Source organism: Ursus americanus, chromosome 2 (genome assembly GCF_024610735.1).
Source record: "Ursus americanus isolate L20-20 chromosome 2, mUrsAme1.1.p, whole genome shotgun sequence".
Taxonomy (NCBI): domain Eukaryota; kingdom Metazoa; phylum Chordata; class Mammalia; order Carnivora; family Ursidae; genus Ursus; species Ursus americanus.
The window spans coordinates 28,319,474-28,336,900 of record NC_142128.1 but is presented as its reverse complement, the minus strand read 5'-3'; the positions used below and the strand labels follow the sequence as shown (position 1 = coordinate 28,336,900).

The following is a 17,427-nucleotide window of genomic DNA, read 5'->3' as shown; positions in this document are numbered from 1 at the left end:
CTGGATGAAGAGTAAGTGTTGCAGGGTGATGTGGCTGATGCCAAGGGCACACACACCAGGAAAAGTTTCCCTCCCTCCACCTCACTCTATTCCCTCCAACAACTAGGGCGCTGGAGATCCCGAAGGCAGGCCTGGGGAGCCACCTCCAACATTCTTCCCATCCTGGTGCCCACTTCTTGATGACAGAAGAGTCATAGGGACACCCTTTGCACAAAGATGAGCTGCTTAATTGTTTTTTTATTAATACATCGGAAGTATAAAAGTTGCCTAGGCACAAACAAGTTACAGAATAATGCATACAAACACACTATAGACTACATGTGACAATTCTGTTCAGCTTCTATTGTGATGATTTTCTATCAGTAACCAAAATTATAAACTCCAGCATTTTTTCATTATCTACTCCTGCATGACTGTAATTCCTGAGGTAAATTTAGCGTCCACTGCCAACATCCTTGGATGTAAACCAAGTCCTCTGAGAATAATTCCGATATTTATATTCCCACGTACGATACAATGGAATTCATAATTGTTATCAGATACTACAGATTTGATTTGAAAAATGGAAATGAGCCCTTGTGGTACTTCTGCATCTATATCTGTAATTCTAGCTCATCAATAGGGCCTCTCAAAATCCTCTGACTTATAAAGTATGGCTTAAGGGAATTTCTTTAGTAATTTTCTGCATTCAGATAAAAATTCTTAGTTCATCTGCAAGGACTGAACACTGACCAACACCAAATATGAACTCAAAAGTTTCAAAAGACAGCACAGAATCAATATCCCGAAGAGAATGCCAATTTTGCCACCTAGAGCCCTTCTCACTTGCCCTGTGAAAACATTCAGCTAAATGTTGTCGGTATATGGGCAGCTGTGCAGTTTTGTCTGAAAAGACTTTATGACTTCTGCCAATCAGGCGCTATTAAATATCACAGCTGTCAGTGACATAAGTCTGTAGATTCCATGTTATAAAAATATCTCAGTAAATGTCAAAATAGCATCTTAGAGATAGCACAGGAAGAGTTCTTACCATTTTTCTATCCCAAGAATACAAAACTCACATGCAATGAGTGCAGATAAGTAGGGACTGGCTCTTTCAGAGCTCACCTTGTGATTGCACAACTGAAGGCCACATGGAGGTTCAACAATGCCATCTTTTAAAAGGTGTTTTCTGGTATGTCTCCTAAAGCCTGTCTCTTCATGCTTATTCCACATTCTTTATATAATAAAATAAACTCTTTGTTTTACTTACAGCAAAATTAAAAGAATTATTTCCCCCTCTACCTTTCAATTAAATCTTCCAGTAGAAGCCAAAATGGTCTAAGGAAAGAAAAAGCACATTGTTACCTAGTTTAAAAGTTCAAATATAGGGGCGCCTGGGTGGCACAGCGGTTAAGCGTCTACCTTCGGCTCAGGGCGTGATTCTGGTGTTATGGGATCGAGCCCCACATCAGGCTGCTCCGCTATGAGCCTGCTTCTTCCTCTCCCACTCCCCCCGCTTGTGTTCCCTCTCTTGCTGGCTGTCTCTATCTCTGTCGAATAAATAAATAAAATCTTAAAAAAAAAAAAAAAGTTCAAATATAGACAGTAATTCAGATATTTAAACCAAATTATAAATAGCTATCTGAAAAATTGCTAATCATAAACAAAAAACCAAACTTCATAGGAATTCGTTTTTTTTCTGGCTTTAATGTTCTTTTAAATGTTTTTTTAAAACACAAATGGATTTTTCTACAAATCCACATAATTCCATCCTGAAGGAAATTTAATTAATGTAACCTTATTAAAGAGCAGAGCATATGGCTATAAAGACCTGAATTTTTTTTTTTTTAAATATACGGGGTACTAAAAATTCCTTCCAGTTCTCACAAATTTAAAAACCTTTAAAATACTTTCTAAAAACAATGTATTTTCTTTCGAGTCAAATCCGGTAAGCTAGATGACAGAGTTAGCTTTTATTCACAAATGTAGTAAAACAGGAGGGGCTAAATGTTTTGCAGAAACTCAAATTTCTACAAAGGACAAGTATTAGTGATGTATGTTGGTAATGTTGGGAGAATAAATATGTCACTTAATACACACAATTTTAAGAAAAAAAGATGCCCCGAATGGAAATGTCATCTCTTCACTGCTTGAGAAACAAGAGGATCTTCTATGTTAGTACTACTCCCCTTCTCCGTTCTTAGGTGGTCATCTGAAATGAACAGAAACCAAAGTCAATACTTACCCCAAGTCAAAGTAGGGAGTGTACAGACATGTCTACATGTATTTTTGGATGTTACGTACTACATATTGTTATGAGTTCTTTAGGTGGCTTAGGACAATGAAATAAACTCACCATTTAAAAAACATTATGGAAGAAATCAGAAAAATTTAGTACTAGAAACTCACTGTCAAGTGTTTTTAGGGGAATAGAGAGCACCGTGGAGCAAACCCACGTGTAAGGAGCAGTTACAAACTTCTCTTACATGGTATGTAAAGAATGGAATCTGAGAAAAAGGACAGGGTGTTCATTAGCATTTTGAGGGATGCCAAAGTTCAAAAATACCACCTTCAAATAGAAACACTACATCAAAAACTACTGATGTACTGTCTGGTGATGAACAGAACATAAAAAAAAAAAAGAAAAAAAAAAAAAAGAAATGCCTCTTAGCAGCACCCTCTTGTGGCAAGAAAAAAACCAGCAGAGTTTACATTTTCCTACCCACAACAGAAAATATTCAAGAAATTGTAGAAAATGTTCTTTTACCGAAGACACAACAATAAAGCTCCATGAGAGTTCAGAAGAACCTAGAGCCCCTGTGCCCACACCCTGTGCTCTGGCGATAGAAGGGGTCCTAGTCACTTCTGCTGAATTTTTGTCATGGGGAGAAAGGGGTAGAGGGTAGAAGTGCCCTGTATGAAAAGAACCTGAAGAGATTTAATAGCCAAATGCAACAAAAATGCAAGGCAAAGACTAAATTCTGAGAAATTGTGAGAAACTGAAAACATTCCCTAGACAGTTTTATGCTGGAAAAACCCATTTTTATGATTTTGACGACAGTTTGAGAAAAAGAATACAAATATAGACAGTTGTTAGAAACACGTAATTTTAGCACCAAAAACACATCCTGGATGTTCTAATTCTAAAGACAACCTGATTCTACACGCAGGCCTTCTAGAGCCCGTCAGGTGATCATCCTCATAAAGACTGGAGACTGTAAGTCTGGACCACGGATCACCATCTCCCTCATTTTTAGGCAGCTTTGCTGGACAGAACAAAATTAACAATATCCTGAGGCCACAGACAGTTTAGGTTTTCTAGAAAAGCATTACTAAGAAGTACGTGATTCATGCACTTCACAGATGTGCAGTAAAGTTGCACCGCTGATGGTCTTCTGTTATAACATATCTGGTCTTTTACTTACAGCAAGAACCTACAGTGGCTCCACTAGCTCGAGCGCCGACATCAGCAGCCCTAACGAACTGGTTACCATCCCAGAGGCAAGTGTGTCGACACAATAAACCCTGTTCATTTTGCCAGCTCTTTGGAAGCCGTGATAAAAGGGCTTTCGTGTTGACATGCTTCAGACTTACGTTCACACAAAAGACAACTTCATGTTAGTGTGTCACATCTCAGTTCGATGAGCTTCTGTAGAGATTAGGTACTGTAATCTGGATAGTAATATTTTAATATTTTCATAGCCTTTCCACGTTGTCAAGAAAACATGTTTCCACAAACAGTAGGCTAGAGTTGAGAAAGTAGACGCTGAAGTAAATGCTGAAGTGTGTTACTGGGACAAAATGCCATTTGTGGCTGCTAATTCTTCACGAATCATCGCACAAAGAGCTCACCATTATCAAGAAAATTTTTGATGGTCAAGAAAAATAATTTGCAAAATCCCTGTTCTTCTATTAGTTCAGCCATCCTCACCGAGCCTGCCACGGAGCTTCCACAGAACACACACCCAAAGCTCTACTGACTTGAACTGGATTCTCTGACGTCTCTGAAGGCCCCAAAGCAACTAGTGCACTCTCTCCTCTCTCCCTCCCTCCCTCTTTCTCTCTCTTCCCCACCCCCACATGCACCCACTCTCCAGCCCTCCCACCTCTGTGGTGTAAAGCTACCACTAGCTATTCTGTGACCCACGTCTCGAAAGAACAGAGCTGGGTTAAGAAATACTCTGTTATTTGTAACCTTTTTATTAGTCATCAGCCATGAATGAGATTGATTTGTAAAAAGCTTACAAGCCATGCAAAGACATGGATGGAGCTAGAGTGTATCATGCCAAATGAAATAAGTCAGAGAACGACAAATACAAATGACGTCACTCTTATGTGGAATTTAAGGAACAAAACAAATGAACAAAGCAAGAAAAAAGACAAACCAAAAAGACACTCTTAACTCTATAGAGAACACACTGATGGTTACCAGGCAACAGAGATTAAGGCGATGAGCACCGGGGTGTTGTATGGAAGTGAATTACTATATTGTACGCTTGAAAATAAACAAATAAAAATAAAAAGCTTTCAAGCCAGAAAAGTGATTTCTCAAGAGGTCATTTTTCCTTATGGGACTGAAAGTACCCATGTCATGGGTTTGCTGTGTTAGCAAGTGTTCACATGTACAATACCCCTTGGTGGCAATTAAATAGAGAAACTGGTATTATCATATATTCTTGGTACGGAAAGCCTTTTAGAGGGGAATTAGACAATATCTACTACGTTTTTAATATGCATATGCTTTGAACCAGCAACTGTACTTCTAGGCATCTAGAGAAATACTTGTATGGACAAATAATTCTACATTACGATATGGTAAAAGCAAAAACTTAAAAACATAAAAGTCCATCAGTAAGGGTTGATTAGCAATACTAGCAATAGTACACAAAGTTAAGAATGAGGTCGAAGTAGTTCTACACATACTGACAAGGGAAAACAAAGCAAATCTCAGGAGAACACATTGTACATATAAATCTACATGCGCAGAAATGAGTCCAGAAGGAGACCTCCCCCTCCCAAGCTGCTAACAGGGACCTTCTACGGAAGGGAGGGAGACTGGGGAGTTAGGGAGAGACAAGAGGGAAGAGAGTCAAGGGAACTTTATGTTGTATTATTTGAATGTTTAGAGATTTACTCGTCTACTTGTGGGGTTGTTTGTTTTTTTTTTTTGCTTTTTAAGTACTTGTCAAATAGTCAGCACTAATGACAGTTCTTTACAAAGCCCTGGAAAGGGAACTAGGAAAACTTCTTTACATTCTTTAAGTGGAAAAGTATACAGGAATGGCACTCAGAGGCGCTCATTCTGCTAAAAATGATCAGCTGCAGACTTTAGAGGAATCACTTAACCTCTCAGTCCTGGTTTTCTCAACTGTAAAGTAAGGAGGTAGGGGTGATTTCTTTTGCGATGGTCCATCAGCTCAGCATTCTAAGATACATAGATGAGTAACTCATAGTGAAATCAGAAATCACCCGCAAAAGAGGTCACCTTGCTTCACAAATACTTCATTTTCAGATCTTAGGCGACACAGCAAATATTTAATGGGATCAACACTGCTCACAGCAGTTTATGAAAACTATGAAAGGCAATTTGTATTTTAGATGTTTCCTAGAAGTTTATTTCAACATTCAAGATTTAGATTTGTTCTGCTAATCTGCTGCCTGAGCCCCACCTCTGACTGTCCTTCTTAGAAAGAGATCAGCTCTACCAAGGTTGGAAAGAAGGAGCTATAAACCATTCAGTTTAGATTATCAAACTGAGATCCTCTTGCTGATGTGATCACAACAACTGAAAGCTCACTTCAAGAGTGAACATTCTGAAAGAAATAGAGACTATTCTTCTAGGAATTTGTTATCTGTAGGTAACTACAGTCTTCCACCAACAGTATCCTAAAAATGCAAAGGATATAGACACCCGTGACTTCTCTAGCTTTATTCGGCAATCTTGCCTTTCTTCAATCTTGGAGGGGGAAAAAAAGTGACGATTTGATAAAAATCTATGTGAAAATCAGGTTTTTCCATACTTCAGCATAGAAACAATATCTAAGAATTTTGTCCAATCATTTCCCCACCCCCTCAAGATTCTCTTTCCAAAAACCGTTTTGTTTTTTGGAGGATAAGTAACACAGACTCAAACTATATTAGATTAAAGTAGAATTAAACTATGACTCAAAAGCTCAGGAAAAAATTCCTGAGAGGAAAAAAAAAATTTTTTTAAGATTTTATTTATTTATTTGAGAGCGAGAGAGAGAGCAAGCGAGAGCACAAGCAGATTGGCAGGCAAAGGGAGAGGGAGAAGCAGGCTCCGCGCTGACCAGAGAGCTCCACACAGGGCTCAACCCCAGAACCCCTGGGATCCTGAGCCGAAGGCAGACGCTTAACCGACTGAGCCACCCAGGAACCCCGAGAGAAAAATATTTAAGAAAAAAAAAAATGCTTGGGGCACCTGGCTGGCTCAGTCAGTGGAGCATGTGACTCTTGATCTCGGGGTTGTGAGTCTGAGCCCCATATTGGGTATGGAGATTACTTAAAAAAAAAAAAAAAAAAAAAGGAAAAAAACCTTGCTGACAGCTAAATGATGAATCCCAGGAAATTCATACCCCTTTCCTTTCTTCTGCTAGGTTGTCCGCCAAGATTTGGGTTTGGAGGCTGAAGTGAAGACCCTCTCAGAAATGAATTTTGGAGGTCATCCTTAGTTCCATGCAAGAAATGAGCTAAAATTCCATATAAAAGAGGTCTGCAGCAGGAAGAAAACCAAAATCAATTAAAATTGCAGATATAGGAAAAGCTTAACTCTCTTCTTTAAGGTAGCCTCTACCACCAAAACGGCCAGGTAATTCTCCAGACTTAAAAGAGACAAGAGGCACAGCTACTATCCAAATCACAAACTATTCATGCTTTTTTAAATTTAAGAGTACCATTTAACTCGAAAGACAATTAAAAAACCCATGTTAACAACTTAAACATCAACTAAACTGAAATACAATGTCAATCCATCAAGCCACAGGAATTCTGCCTTTCAACTTTCAAGTCCAGCTTGTGATTTCTCATTGCCTAGCCCTGTCTGATATACAAGAGGTATTCAGTAAACACTTACTGGGTGAATAAATCCTTGCCTAAAGTATGTCCCGAAAGCCAGACTGCCTGGGTTCAAATTCTGACTTCCCCATATGACCTCAACAAGATTCTTAATGTCCCCAGCCTGATACATGTTTCTTCCTCTATAAATGACGAAGAGTGTAGCCCTTACCTCCTAGGGTTGCTGAGGACCAAATGAGTTAATAAATACCAAGCGTTTAGAACTGTGCCTGGCACATATTAAATAGTATATAAATGTTAGCTATTCAGGAATTGAGTAAGAACTAACATTTTATAAGCTATTTTTAGGGAGGGAGGGCAGGTTAAAAAAAAAGCTATTTTTACAGTTTACAAAACACTCTAACCTCACTCCATTTTATCCTCGCCTTGTGGATGTCCTAATCATCATCCCAGTTTATAAATGAAACCACCACAGCTCAGGGAAGAGTTGCTGGAGATTCCTCAGTAAGTAAACAAACTTTCTACTTGAACTTCAAGTCCCATATTCTTTTCATGACAATATTCTGCCTGGTGATTTCTATTAGTACCCCAGCACAAAAGGAAGCTACTTGCTGACAAATGAAGAGAGGTACAACAGAAATGGTTTCATTTCCAATCTCATCATTGAAGATACAATTTCACTGATTTTTTCAAGCTATCTATTTAATAGTTGATGAGATAGTTTAAAGTATGACAATCCTTTCCTTTCAAAAAGTGGAGCCCAACTGCCCTCCCCTGGAGTGTGGGCTCAAGTCACTTCTATGAACCAAATAAGGTATTCAGTGACAGCGCTGTGCAACTTCCAAGACTAGGTCATAAAGCACTGTGTACGGTGGCTGCCTCCGTGCCTTCTCTTTGGGCCACTCTCTCTGTGGGAAGTCAGATGCCATGTCATGGGGACACTCGAGCTGTCCCAGGGAAAGGTATCCATGGGAGGAATGGGGGACTCGTGCAAGCAGCCACGTGAGCAAGCCACACAGAAGGGGATCCTGCAGCCCCAGCCGGGCCTTCAGATGAGGACCTCCCAGGCTACTTCGTAACTGGAATCTCCTGAGAAATGCAGAGCACCAGAACCACCCCGAGATTCCTGACCAACCACAGATAATAAATGATTGTTGTTTCAAGCCACCCAATTCTGGGGCACTCGGTTATGCAGCAATAACTAACTGCTTGCATGCCAACCTCTTCAGCCCGTGAGGAAAGCAGGAAAGTAAGTTTCTATATGTAAGATGCCTCAACTCTTAGGAAAGAAATATCTTATATTGGAACTCTTATATCCAATAATGTAAGATCCATCCTTTTGTTTAATTTTAAATTCATGGTTCCCAAAGAGCTAACTGGTTCAAGATTTTTAAGTTTGAACAATTTTGTTCTTAAATAACATCAATGAAGTTTTAAGATTTAAAATTTTTAAGATTCAGATACTTTTAAATATTATTAGAAAATATATAGCTTGCATATTTAACCCACAAATTTATGGATATTAAGATTTTTTAAAATAAAAGTTAAAAAAAAGAGAATTTTTTTTGAAGTCCAGGCTTATCATATCTTATTTGCAATGATGAAACACGAAAACTCTGAAAACTAGTTTTCTTCACAAATTTGGCACAAACTCAAAGGCTATTCTGACTTTATCCTACTTTGTGTAAAAATTCTTACGTTTTCCTGAAAAACATCTATGTATTTACAGAGAGCTACTTTGTGTTCACACCAGCACATATATCTAGTATTTGCTTTACTTTCTATATCACTTTTCCCCCCAGCTTTACTGAGGTATAATTGAGAAATAAAGTTGTAAGGTATTTAAAGTGTACAACATGATGATTTGCTACACACACACACACACACACACACACCGCGAAGGAATTCCCCTCATTGAGTTAAGTAACGTATCTATCACCTCACCCATTTACTTTTGTGTGTGTTACTTTCATGGGTGAGAAAACATTTAGATTCTACTCTCTTAGCAAATTTCAACTATTCAATCTGTATTACTTTTTAAAATCTGAAAACTTTACAATGGAGAGGTTTTGTTTTTTTGTTTTTATGGAAGTGGAGCCCGACGTGGGCCTTGAACTCAAGACCTGAGCTGAGATTAAGAGTCAGAAGCTTAACCAACTAACCTGCCCAGACAGCGCTACAATGAAAATGTTTTAAACAAAGCAGTAACTGTCTTTCAGAAAGCCAACTGTTGGCAGTATGAAGGTAAATTGGGAAAGAAAGTGACTCGAGACAGAGGAAGCAGACAGATGGCTTCTGAACAGTGCAGGGCAGTGGGAAGGACTAGGGAACCCGCAGAGTGACTGACTGGTAGAGAGAGGGTAAGGAGTCACAAATGTGCATGGACTCTGAGGTTAAGACCCAAATGGCTATATGAAGAACCTACAAGGGGGGTTTAAGAAGGTGAAAAGAACACATTTAATTTTTGGACACACTGAGTTTGTGATGCCAGCAGAAATGTGGGTCCGTAATTCAGGGGATCTGTCAGATTTAAAGCACGGAGGCATCATTAAAGACTCAGGCATACTTAGAAAAGTGGGCACGGGGACAGGAAGAAAAGTTTTATTAAGGACAAAACTTGGAGTGCTCATGATTTAAACGAACCCTAAAGGAGTCAATGAAGAAACTAAGAACACTATTAGCGACAGAAAAACTTAGACAGTAAAGGTTCATAAAAGACAAATGACAAAACGTGTTTTAAGGGAGAATAGTCACTATTACAAAATGTGACAGAAACTGAAGTAAAACTGAGCTTCTCAAATTGCAAATACAGATACACACCCACTCTTGGTGCCAGGGACTTGGGACAAAGTACAGGATAAAGGTGGCATACGATCCTGGAACATTAATTGTACAAAGATTTGTGAGAGAGTTCAATTTAAATGGTATGTCATTTATAACAGTTTTATAGTAAAACAGACAATTATACCATGAAGCAGAAAGAAAAAAATTCAAGAAATTTTTAGAAAGGGAAAACATAAGACTTCAAAGAAATTTTAGGGCGGGGGGCTGCTTTGAGCCTCCTAGGTACAATTTTTTTTTTTTTTTTTTTTTTTGCGCCATTCAGGGAACCTCTGGAAAAAGTTTAAGCAACTCTGAGGTAGGAATAGAACTAAGAAACTAATAGAAAGTGGTCAGCCTTCTTTTCAAGAGCATAGTTTCAATATAAATGGTGAAGGAAGAATTTAATATGCAGAGAAGGCAAAAGAGGGGAGAATAACAAAATGAAAGCAGACAGTTGGTTTTCACTAAGTTCAGTGGTAAAAAGGAGTTGACCGGTTTTTCTGGAGATCTGAGTGTATTCCTAAGCAGAAGTGAAGGATACAATCAGGAGGAAGAGTTCATCATGAGGAAGAAAACAAATGACAGAGCAAAGCCTCAGAAGAAAAAAAGGAATGCATCCAGAAGCCCAGAAGAGTGACCCTTAGTGAGACAGATGCTCAGGCCTCTGAAACCATGCGATTTTTAGCTCCAGAGAGCAGCGGCCTTGCCCCGTTTATTGCTACACACCTCGGATTTAGTGCAGTGTTAGACACATACTCGAACCAAATAAACACCTGCTCAATTAAAATGAAATAAAACCACTACTATGTGATTATGAGTCCAATACAATATCTAAAAACTTACTAAGTTTTTATTTTTAAAAACTTTATTTAAAAAAAACTTCTTACATTGTATTATCCTTTGATTCTTCAAATGCATTTAGTTCACGGATGAGAAACTGTCTGTCCAATGGAACTAGAGGTTGACCAGATTCTAGAGGAAAAATCATGAGTCTTTATTCATCTAAAAAGCACATATGATTTCAACCACTTACCAGTTATACAGATTTTTCAGATTTTGGAAGAGTGATGATGGCACAACCAAGGCAGATCCAACTGTATGGGATTTTACGATTTTCAAAATATCATTCTGTTATATGTATAACTTAATAGAGTTTAACACAAATTAATTTTTTAAATCCCCCAATTTTTGGTTGGGACCATGTTTCTGCATACTGGACTTCAGAAGTCTTTTTTGGAAGAAGCTTACAAATTAAACACAGGACAGTAACAATATTTGGTGGTAATTATTCTAAAAGTAAAATTAACCCAAATATGAAGTGCTAGCAAGGATACAAGGCAACTGGATACTCTCATATTTTGATTCACTAGTAGGAGAGCAAAATGGTCAACCACTTTGGAAAACAGTTGAGCCGTTTCTTATAAAGGTAAGCATGTACTTACCACACACAACCTGCAATCCCACTCTCGGCACTTTACCCAAGAGAAATGAAAGCTTACCTTCACATAAAAACTCGTGTGAATGTTTATAGCAGACTGATAATTGCCAAAAACTATACACAACTGGCGATCAACTAATAGATAAATCGGCACAGCCATACAAAGGAATGCTATTCAGGGGGAAAAAACCAACACAGCTGAATCTGAAATGCATTATGCTAAGTGAAAGGAAGCAGACTCAAAAGGCTACATTCTGAATGGGCTCATTTATATGACAGTCTGGAAAAGGCAAATGATAGGTACAGAAAAAAACAGATCAGTGGTTGCTAGGGGTTGGGGTAGGTGAAGAAGTTGACTAGAACAGGGCACAAAGAATGTTTTGAGGTGATAAAAATATTCTCTAAGTGATTGTAATTGAGGTGGTAGTTACACAACTGTATACTTTTGGTAAAATTCATAGAACTGTATACTAAAAAAAAAAAAAAAAAGGTGTATTGTTAATTATACCTCAGTTTTTTAAAAAAGCCAAGACACTTAACATGAAACTTGACTACTGTGACTACATTTCATTCTAGGGAAGCCCAGGTTCAAGACCTAATTCATTATATTTTCATAATTTTCTTCTTTTCTGAGTGTTAACAGTATTACATCGCCATCTACAACAAACTGAGGAAAGTGGAGGCTGATACTGAAGATCCTTAAATCACTAAAAATCACCAGTCTTTATTCAGTTAAGGTATGTGCTTAACGTTAAATAAAAGATCCAGAATATTAATAAAAAATCTATTAAATGGAAAAGTTCCAACCTCACAAAGAATTCATTCTCTTTTCCAAAATCTACTTCATGGTCTCTTTTTTTTTGGATGAGGCAAGACACAGTCTTAAAGCACAGATTAAACCTTTAACAAAGCAATCCTTCCAATCCCATTTCTCCCTCCAGCCCAAAGGAAAGTCTATCTTGATTAATGTGCATTCCTTTCAGTTATTTACTTTTCTTCAGAAATAAAATATAAGAGATAAATGTCCCTTTAACTGCTCACCTCCTCCCCCCAACACCATTTCTCTCCTTCCTATCATTACAGTGAGTTTGGAGTTTACCTTCCCAATCCTTTTTAAGTAGGTTCCAGGCCAAGCACAGAGCCCAAAGCAGGGCTCAAACCAATGGCCCTGAGATCAAGAGTGGGACGCTTAACTGACTGAGCATCTGAAACTGTGTGTATTTTTAAAGCATCTACATAGAAAAAAGCTGGCAGCAAACAAGATAAAATGTAAACAACTTTTTATTCTCAGTATCAGGAAATACAGATGATTTTTCAAAGCACGCACTTAGTTTAAGTGTTTAGGTATCATTCTCCTCTACAATACAATAAGCCCCATGAGAGCGTATTCAAAGCTATGGAAAGAGCTGAGGAGATTTTTATGCCCCAGTCACTCGGATGACACTGTGTGATAATGGAATGAGATTTTCAGCCTAAACATTTTCTGAGAAGTGAGGGAAGGGAAAAAACAGATTTTGTTTCAGGCAAGTAATAATAACCTCTTACCTGATATAAGGACAGATGCTGTGTACTTGTATTTGTTGAATTCCAGATACTCCCGAATTAGTTCATTAATTAGAAGGTTTTCATGAGACAATGGTGGTCGGGGTTCACTTTCATCATCTAGGGCACTGAAAACTTCAGCTCGGATCCTTGCTTTTAAAAGCCCTAATACTCCCCTTTTCTCCAACGTGTCCTTTAAAACTGTTAAACATAAAACATGAATGCTTCAATTGCAGAATAAATTTGGTTATTCTTAGGCATACTTTGAAGAAAAATGTTTAAAAGGTAAATGGCCTAATAGCCATTGTTTTGATCTAAACAATGTGCTGAATGGACGTTATCCGATTAGCATCATGTTTGTAATAAAAAATAAAGTTCTCAAGTTGCAATGATTTGCTATTTTAATATATTTAAGCAAATTCAAGTTTCTCTTTCTAGCATCCTCACTGTGGGAAGCTATAGTCTGGCATGCATCTTCAGTGAGGGAGGAAAAGACAGCACAGAATCAGCAGAATTATACTTGGCTTACTGGGGCCTGAAATTTACCCTGGCTCCTATATTTTCAAGAGCGTTTATCACTGCAGACAGGTTCCGTGTCACTAAAAACCTCTGGTCTAGAAAGATAATTACAGATAACAAGTACATCTCATAAAAGGAAGGAATTTGTTGTCTTCTGATAAAAACCTCTGATACCCAGAACCCTTGGGGAATGGCCCATTCTGAACAAAAAAGTGTTTCTTTGGGTTTTGTTTGTTTTTTAAAGACACCTATGAGTAACTTCCTAAAAAAACTAGTAGGATTTTGAAATTGTAAGCCTAGATAGAAATCTAACACGTGGCTCTATCACTGCCATCTTAAAGAATCAGGGATATATATGCTGAATGTAATCTAACTTCTTCTTGATGAGCAAGGGTCATATTGTAATATTAGTTGTGATTATGAGATTTAACTATAAATACTAGTATGGACACTGATGGGGATACAGCTGAATTGGCATCATTCCTTGCAGTGGTCTGGAACCTTTTTTTTTCACGTTGTCCCTAATGGCTAAATAAGAAATCCAGACAATCAACACATCTCACCCACAGTGCCTAGAACATAGTAAGAGCTCAATAAATACTACCTGGGAGCATTATAATACAGTACTATATACTATTGGTACATAAATTAATACTGTATTGTGCCCTGCCAAAGGCACCAAGTAAGCACACCAAAATAAAAAAAAATTCATAAATGGAGCCCAAGGAGCTTATCCATGTAGGCATAAACATAAAATCCCTTTATTTTTTTTTTATTTTTTTTTTAAAGATTTTATTTATTTATTTGACAGAGATAGAGACAGCCAGCGAGAGAGGGAACACAAGCAAGGGGAGTGGGAGAGGAAGAAGCAGGCTCCTAGCGGAGGAGCCTGATGTGGGGCTTGATCCCATAACGCCGGGATCACGCCCTGAGCCGAAGGCAGACGCCTAACCGCTATGCCACCCAGGCGCCCCAACATAAAATCCCTTTAAGATACAACAACAAAAACCTGGGTCATCTGATTACAGTGACATAAAGTAGACTAAATTTTAACCTTTCTTGCCCCTTGTTCTTAAATCATCCCCTCAACCTTTTTGGCAGGTATGCAAGTATAGTTATCACCCAATCAGACTTTGTAATAGGCCCATAAAAGGAAGGTCCAGCCTTTTCATATTCTTGGGATCATAACCAAACCCCAGTTTCCTAACTCCATCTTTGGAAATTAGATGGAAGAGATTTTTTTCACTGGCCAGGATCCTGTCCCTATTACTTTGAATTTACACACAGCACAGCCTCAAACTCAGCAGAGAAATGAGAAAGAAGCTGGAGTTAGGAAGCCTATCCTGTCTCATCACCAGCTCATGCCTCAGCTGCCCTCTCCAACATAATGAGTTCTACCTCTCAGAGGGAGAACCAAGTGAGGTGGAAAAATGTGAAAATGTTGTAATAAGGTAAAAGCCCAGGGGCACCTGGACGGCTCAGTGGGCTAAGGACTGACTCCTGATTTTGGCTCAGGTCATGATCTCAAGGTGTTAAGATCAGCCCTGCACTGGGCTCCAGAGTGGGCATGGAGCCTACTCAAGATTCTTTTTCTCCCTCTGCCCCTCCGCCCCTCCCCACCTCCCGCGAAGTGGCGGGGAGGTAAAAGCCCATACAATGTAAGATCATTGACCGGAAATATATTCTCACCGAGTTTCTCTGAACACAAAGCATATTCAGAACTGGGGAATGCAGAAAAAACAAAGGGATACATGTAGGGAGGGATACAACTGCGTAGGACATTCCTAATCCCGTGTTACATTTTCTTTTTCAGTTCCATACCATTTTGCCCTTCCTTTAATTATGCTTAAAACTCTGTACCGTAACAAATTCTTCAGACAGAAGTTCTTAACCTGGCCTAATATCCCAAAGTATCTTTAAATCCTCTGAAGCTGATGCAGTATTACAGGTGTTATGTATTTCGTGCAGGGAGGGTGCTCAGATTCACCTCAAAATCTGTTCTTGTGGATAAAGGCAGGCCTTTTTTATGACTATTCACCAGCCCAGTGCCCCAAATACACATTTGTATCAATGCTTACTGAATCCTATCCTCAAAGAAATTCAACCCCTCTCTGCCAGATCTTTAAAAATTACTGATTTAGAGCCCAAGGTCCCTGAACACTGGAACCGGTTTTATTAATCAGGTAGCAGTATCACCCGGTGATTAAAACCTGGAATTCAAGTGCAGCATATCCAAGTTCTCACGCACAGCTTCCTTCTAGCTAAGTTACCTTGGGCGAGCTATTTCACCTCTCTGCACCTCAATTTCCAAGTCTATGAAATGGGCCTAAGGTTGTCACATAGACTAATAGGTGACCCAGGAGCTGGGCAGTGTCTGACATTTAAGGCTCAGTCACCTATAATTACTATTATTTGCCTGGTCATCTGCGTTAAAACCAACGGTGCAAAAACGTTACCCATTTAATGACTCGCACCTTTGTGGAACTTCGTTGAAAAATACAGAATGGCCAGGCAACCTTCTACCTCCAGGTTTTCCCGATGGAGATCGGGACCTACGCCACAGGTTGTTATAAGGATTCCGTGAGACAAGTCAGCAAAAGGTTTAGGAGTTGCATCTAACCCCAATAATGGATGTGGGTACTGTATCATCAGTCCTCAATGAAAGCTGCGGCCCAAAGCCTCGGCTCGAGCGGGGTCCGACAAACGCGCCAGAGGCCCAACGTGCAGGACTATAGACCTCTCAGGAACCTGTGGGTCCTATAGCTCCTCCGCCAGCTCAAAGCTGGTTTCCAAACTGCCCCTGTGCGACCGTTTCCCTCACCCAGGGCGCCGGCGCAGCGGACGCCACACCAGCAGGACGCTCTGCGGGCCCTGACGCCGCAGAATGACCCCCGAAAAGGCGGCCTCTGTGTTCCGCGCGCCCTGCTTTCGTTCCATCCTTCTCACAGGCGGAAGGCCAGACGCCTTTCACCCGACAAACTTCCCACTCGCACTCACCAGCCTTCAGTTCGGCGACTGTCGCCATTTTTCAACCGCCTTCAGGGGCCCGCCTCGGCCGTGCGCACGCGCAGCTCCGCCCCGCTATGCGGTGTGGTCTACAGCCAATAGGCGCGCTGCTCTCGCGGCGCTCCTTCCCGCCCCTTTCAGTTTTCTCTCTCCCGGGTTGGGGTGGTAACTGTGCCCAGGGATCTTACCAATCAGCGAGCTCTCTAGGTGCTGAGGGAAGTGGGAGCAGGAGCCGGGACTGAGACAGGTTAGAGCCCTCACCTGTGGGTGCTGTCGGCTCTTGAGTGCTTCACTTTAATTTATTAATCCTTCCATGATCTGCCCACTGCTCATCTCTGCAGCCTCGGGGACTGTCAGTGGTTACCATGTATTAAGCCTGTGGTTCTCAAACTTGAGCGTGCCTCACAATCACCTGGAAGACTTGTTAAAACAGGGGCGCCTGGGTGGCTCAGTCGTTAAGCGTCTGTCTTCGGCTCAGGGCGTGATCCCGGAGTTCTGGGATTGAGCCCCACATCAGGCTCCTCAATTGGAAGCCTGCTTCTTCCTCTTCCACTCCCCCTGCTTGTGTTCCGTCTCTCGCTGGCTGTCTCTATCTCTGTCAAATAAATAAATAAAATCTTAAAAAAAAAAAAAAAGACATGTTAAAACAGATCGTAGGGCCCCACCATTGGGGTTTCTGATTTAGTCAATCCAGGTTGAGATCCGAGAACTGCATTGCTAACAAGTTCTGCGGTGATGCTGGTGCTGCTGGTCTGGGGATCACACCTTGAGAACCACTGCATTAAAGCCTTACTACGGGCCTGACACTGTGCTAAATGCTTTACACGCGTTGGCTCATTGATTTCTCTATTATGACTCCCGTTTTACAGAGGAGGAAACTGAGTCTTTGATGACTAATGAGGTTTAACCAAGATGATCAGCAAATGGTGGAGTTGAGATTTGAATCCAGGCAGGCCTCTTGCTCTTCAAAGTCTGTTCTCTTCCACTGGCACTTAATAATGGGTAGCACACCTGAGGAGTTCAAAAGCTACTTGTGAATAATTGAGGAACAAATAAACTCTACTGTCCCAAAGAAATGAAGA

At 40.0% G+C, this 17,427-nt stretch overlaps 1 protein-coding gene across 5 annotated transcripts; it reads right to left on the bottom strand.

Annotated features, from left to right (window-relative positions):
• Positions 1–217: 217 nt before the first annotated feature.
• On the bottom strand, positions 218–16,439 carry CEP20 (centrosomal protein 20). Of its 5 annotated transcripts, none has more exons than XM_045776075.2 (5): positions 16,337–16,439; positions 12,824–13,021; positions 10,728–10,812; positions 6,539–6,715; positions 218–2,194 (listed from the first exon to the last, which is right to left on the bottom strand). In XM_045776075.2, exons 1-4 carry the CDS (start codon positions 16,362–16,364, stop codon positions 6,550–6,552), a joined length of 477 nt encoding a protein of 158 aa, XP_045632031.1. In that variant the 5' UTR covers positions 16,365–16,439; the 3' UTR covers positions 218–2,194; positions 6,539–6,549. The 5 variants fall into 5 exon arrangements, with proteins under 5 accessions (XP_045632031.1, XP_045632030.1, XP_045632033.1 ...); XM_045776074.2 differs by having other exon boundaries at positions 6,579–6,715; XM_045776076.2 differs by lacking the exon at positions 218–2,194 and adding an exon at positions 5,133–5,938 and having other exon boundaries at positions 6,579–6,715.
• Between the last annotated feature and the right edge of the window lie 988 nt (positions 16,440–17,427).

Bases quoted from the DNA above. Each gene is read 5' to 3' on its own strand.
- CEP20 (XM_045776074.2), bottom strand. From the start codon at position 16,364: ATGGCGACAGTCGCCGAACTGAAGGCTG. The intron at 6,716-10,727 runs GTAAGAAGTTTT...TTCCTGCTGCAG, and splicing joins GAATCAAAGGATAATACAAT to ACCTCTTTTATATGGAATTT. The intron at 2,195-6,578 runs GTATGAATTTCC...TGTTCATTTCAG, and splicing joins TAGCAGAAGAAAGGAAAGGG to ATGACCACCTAAGAACGGAG.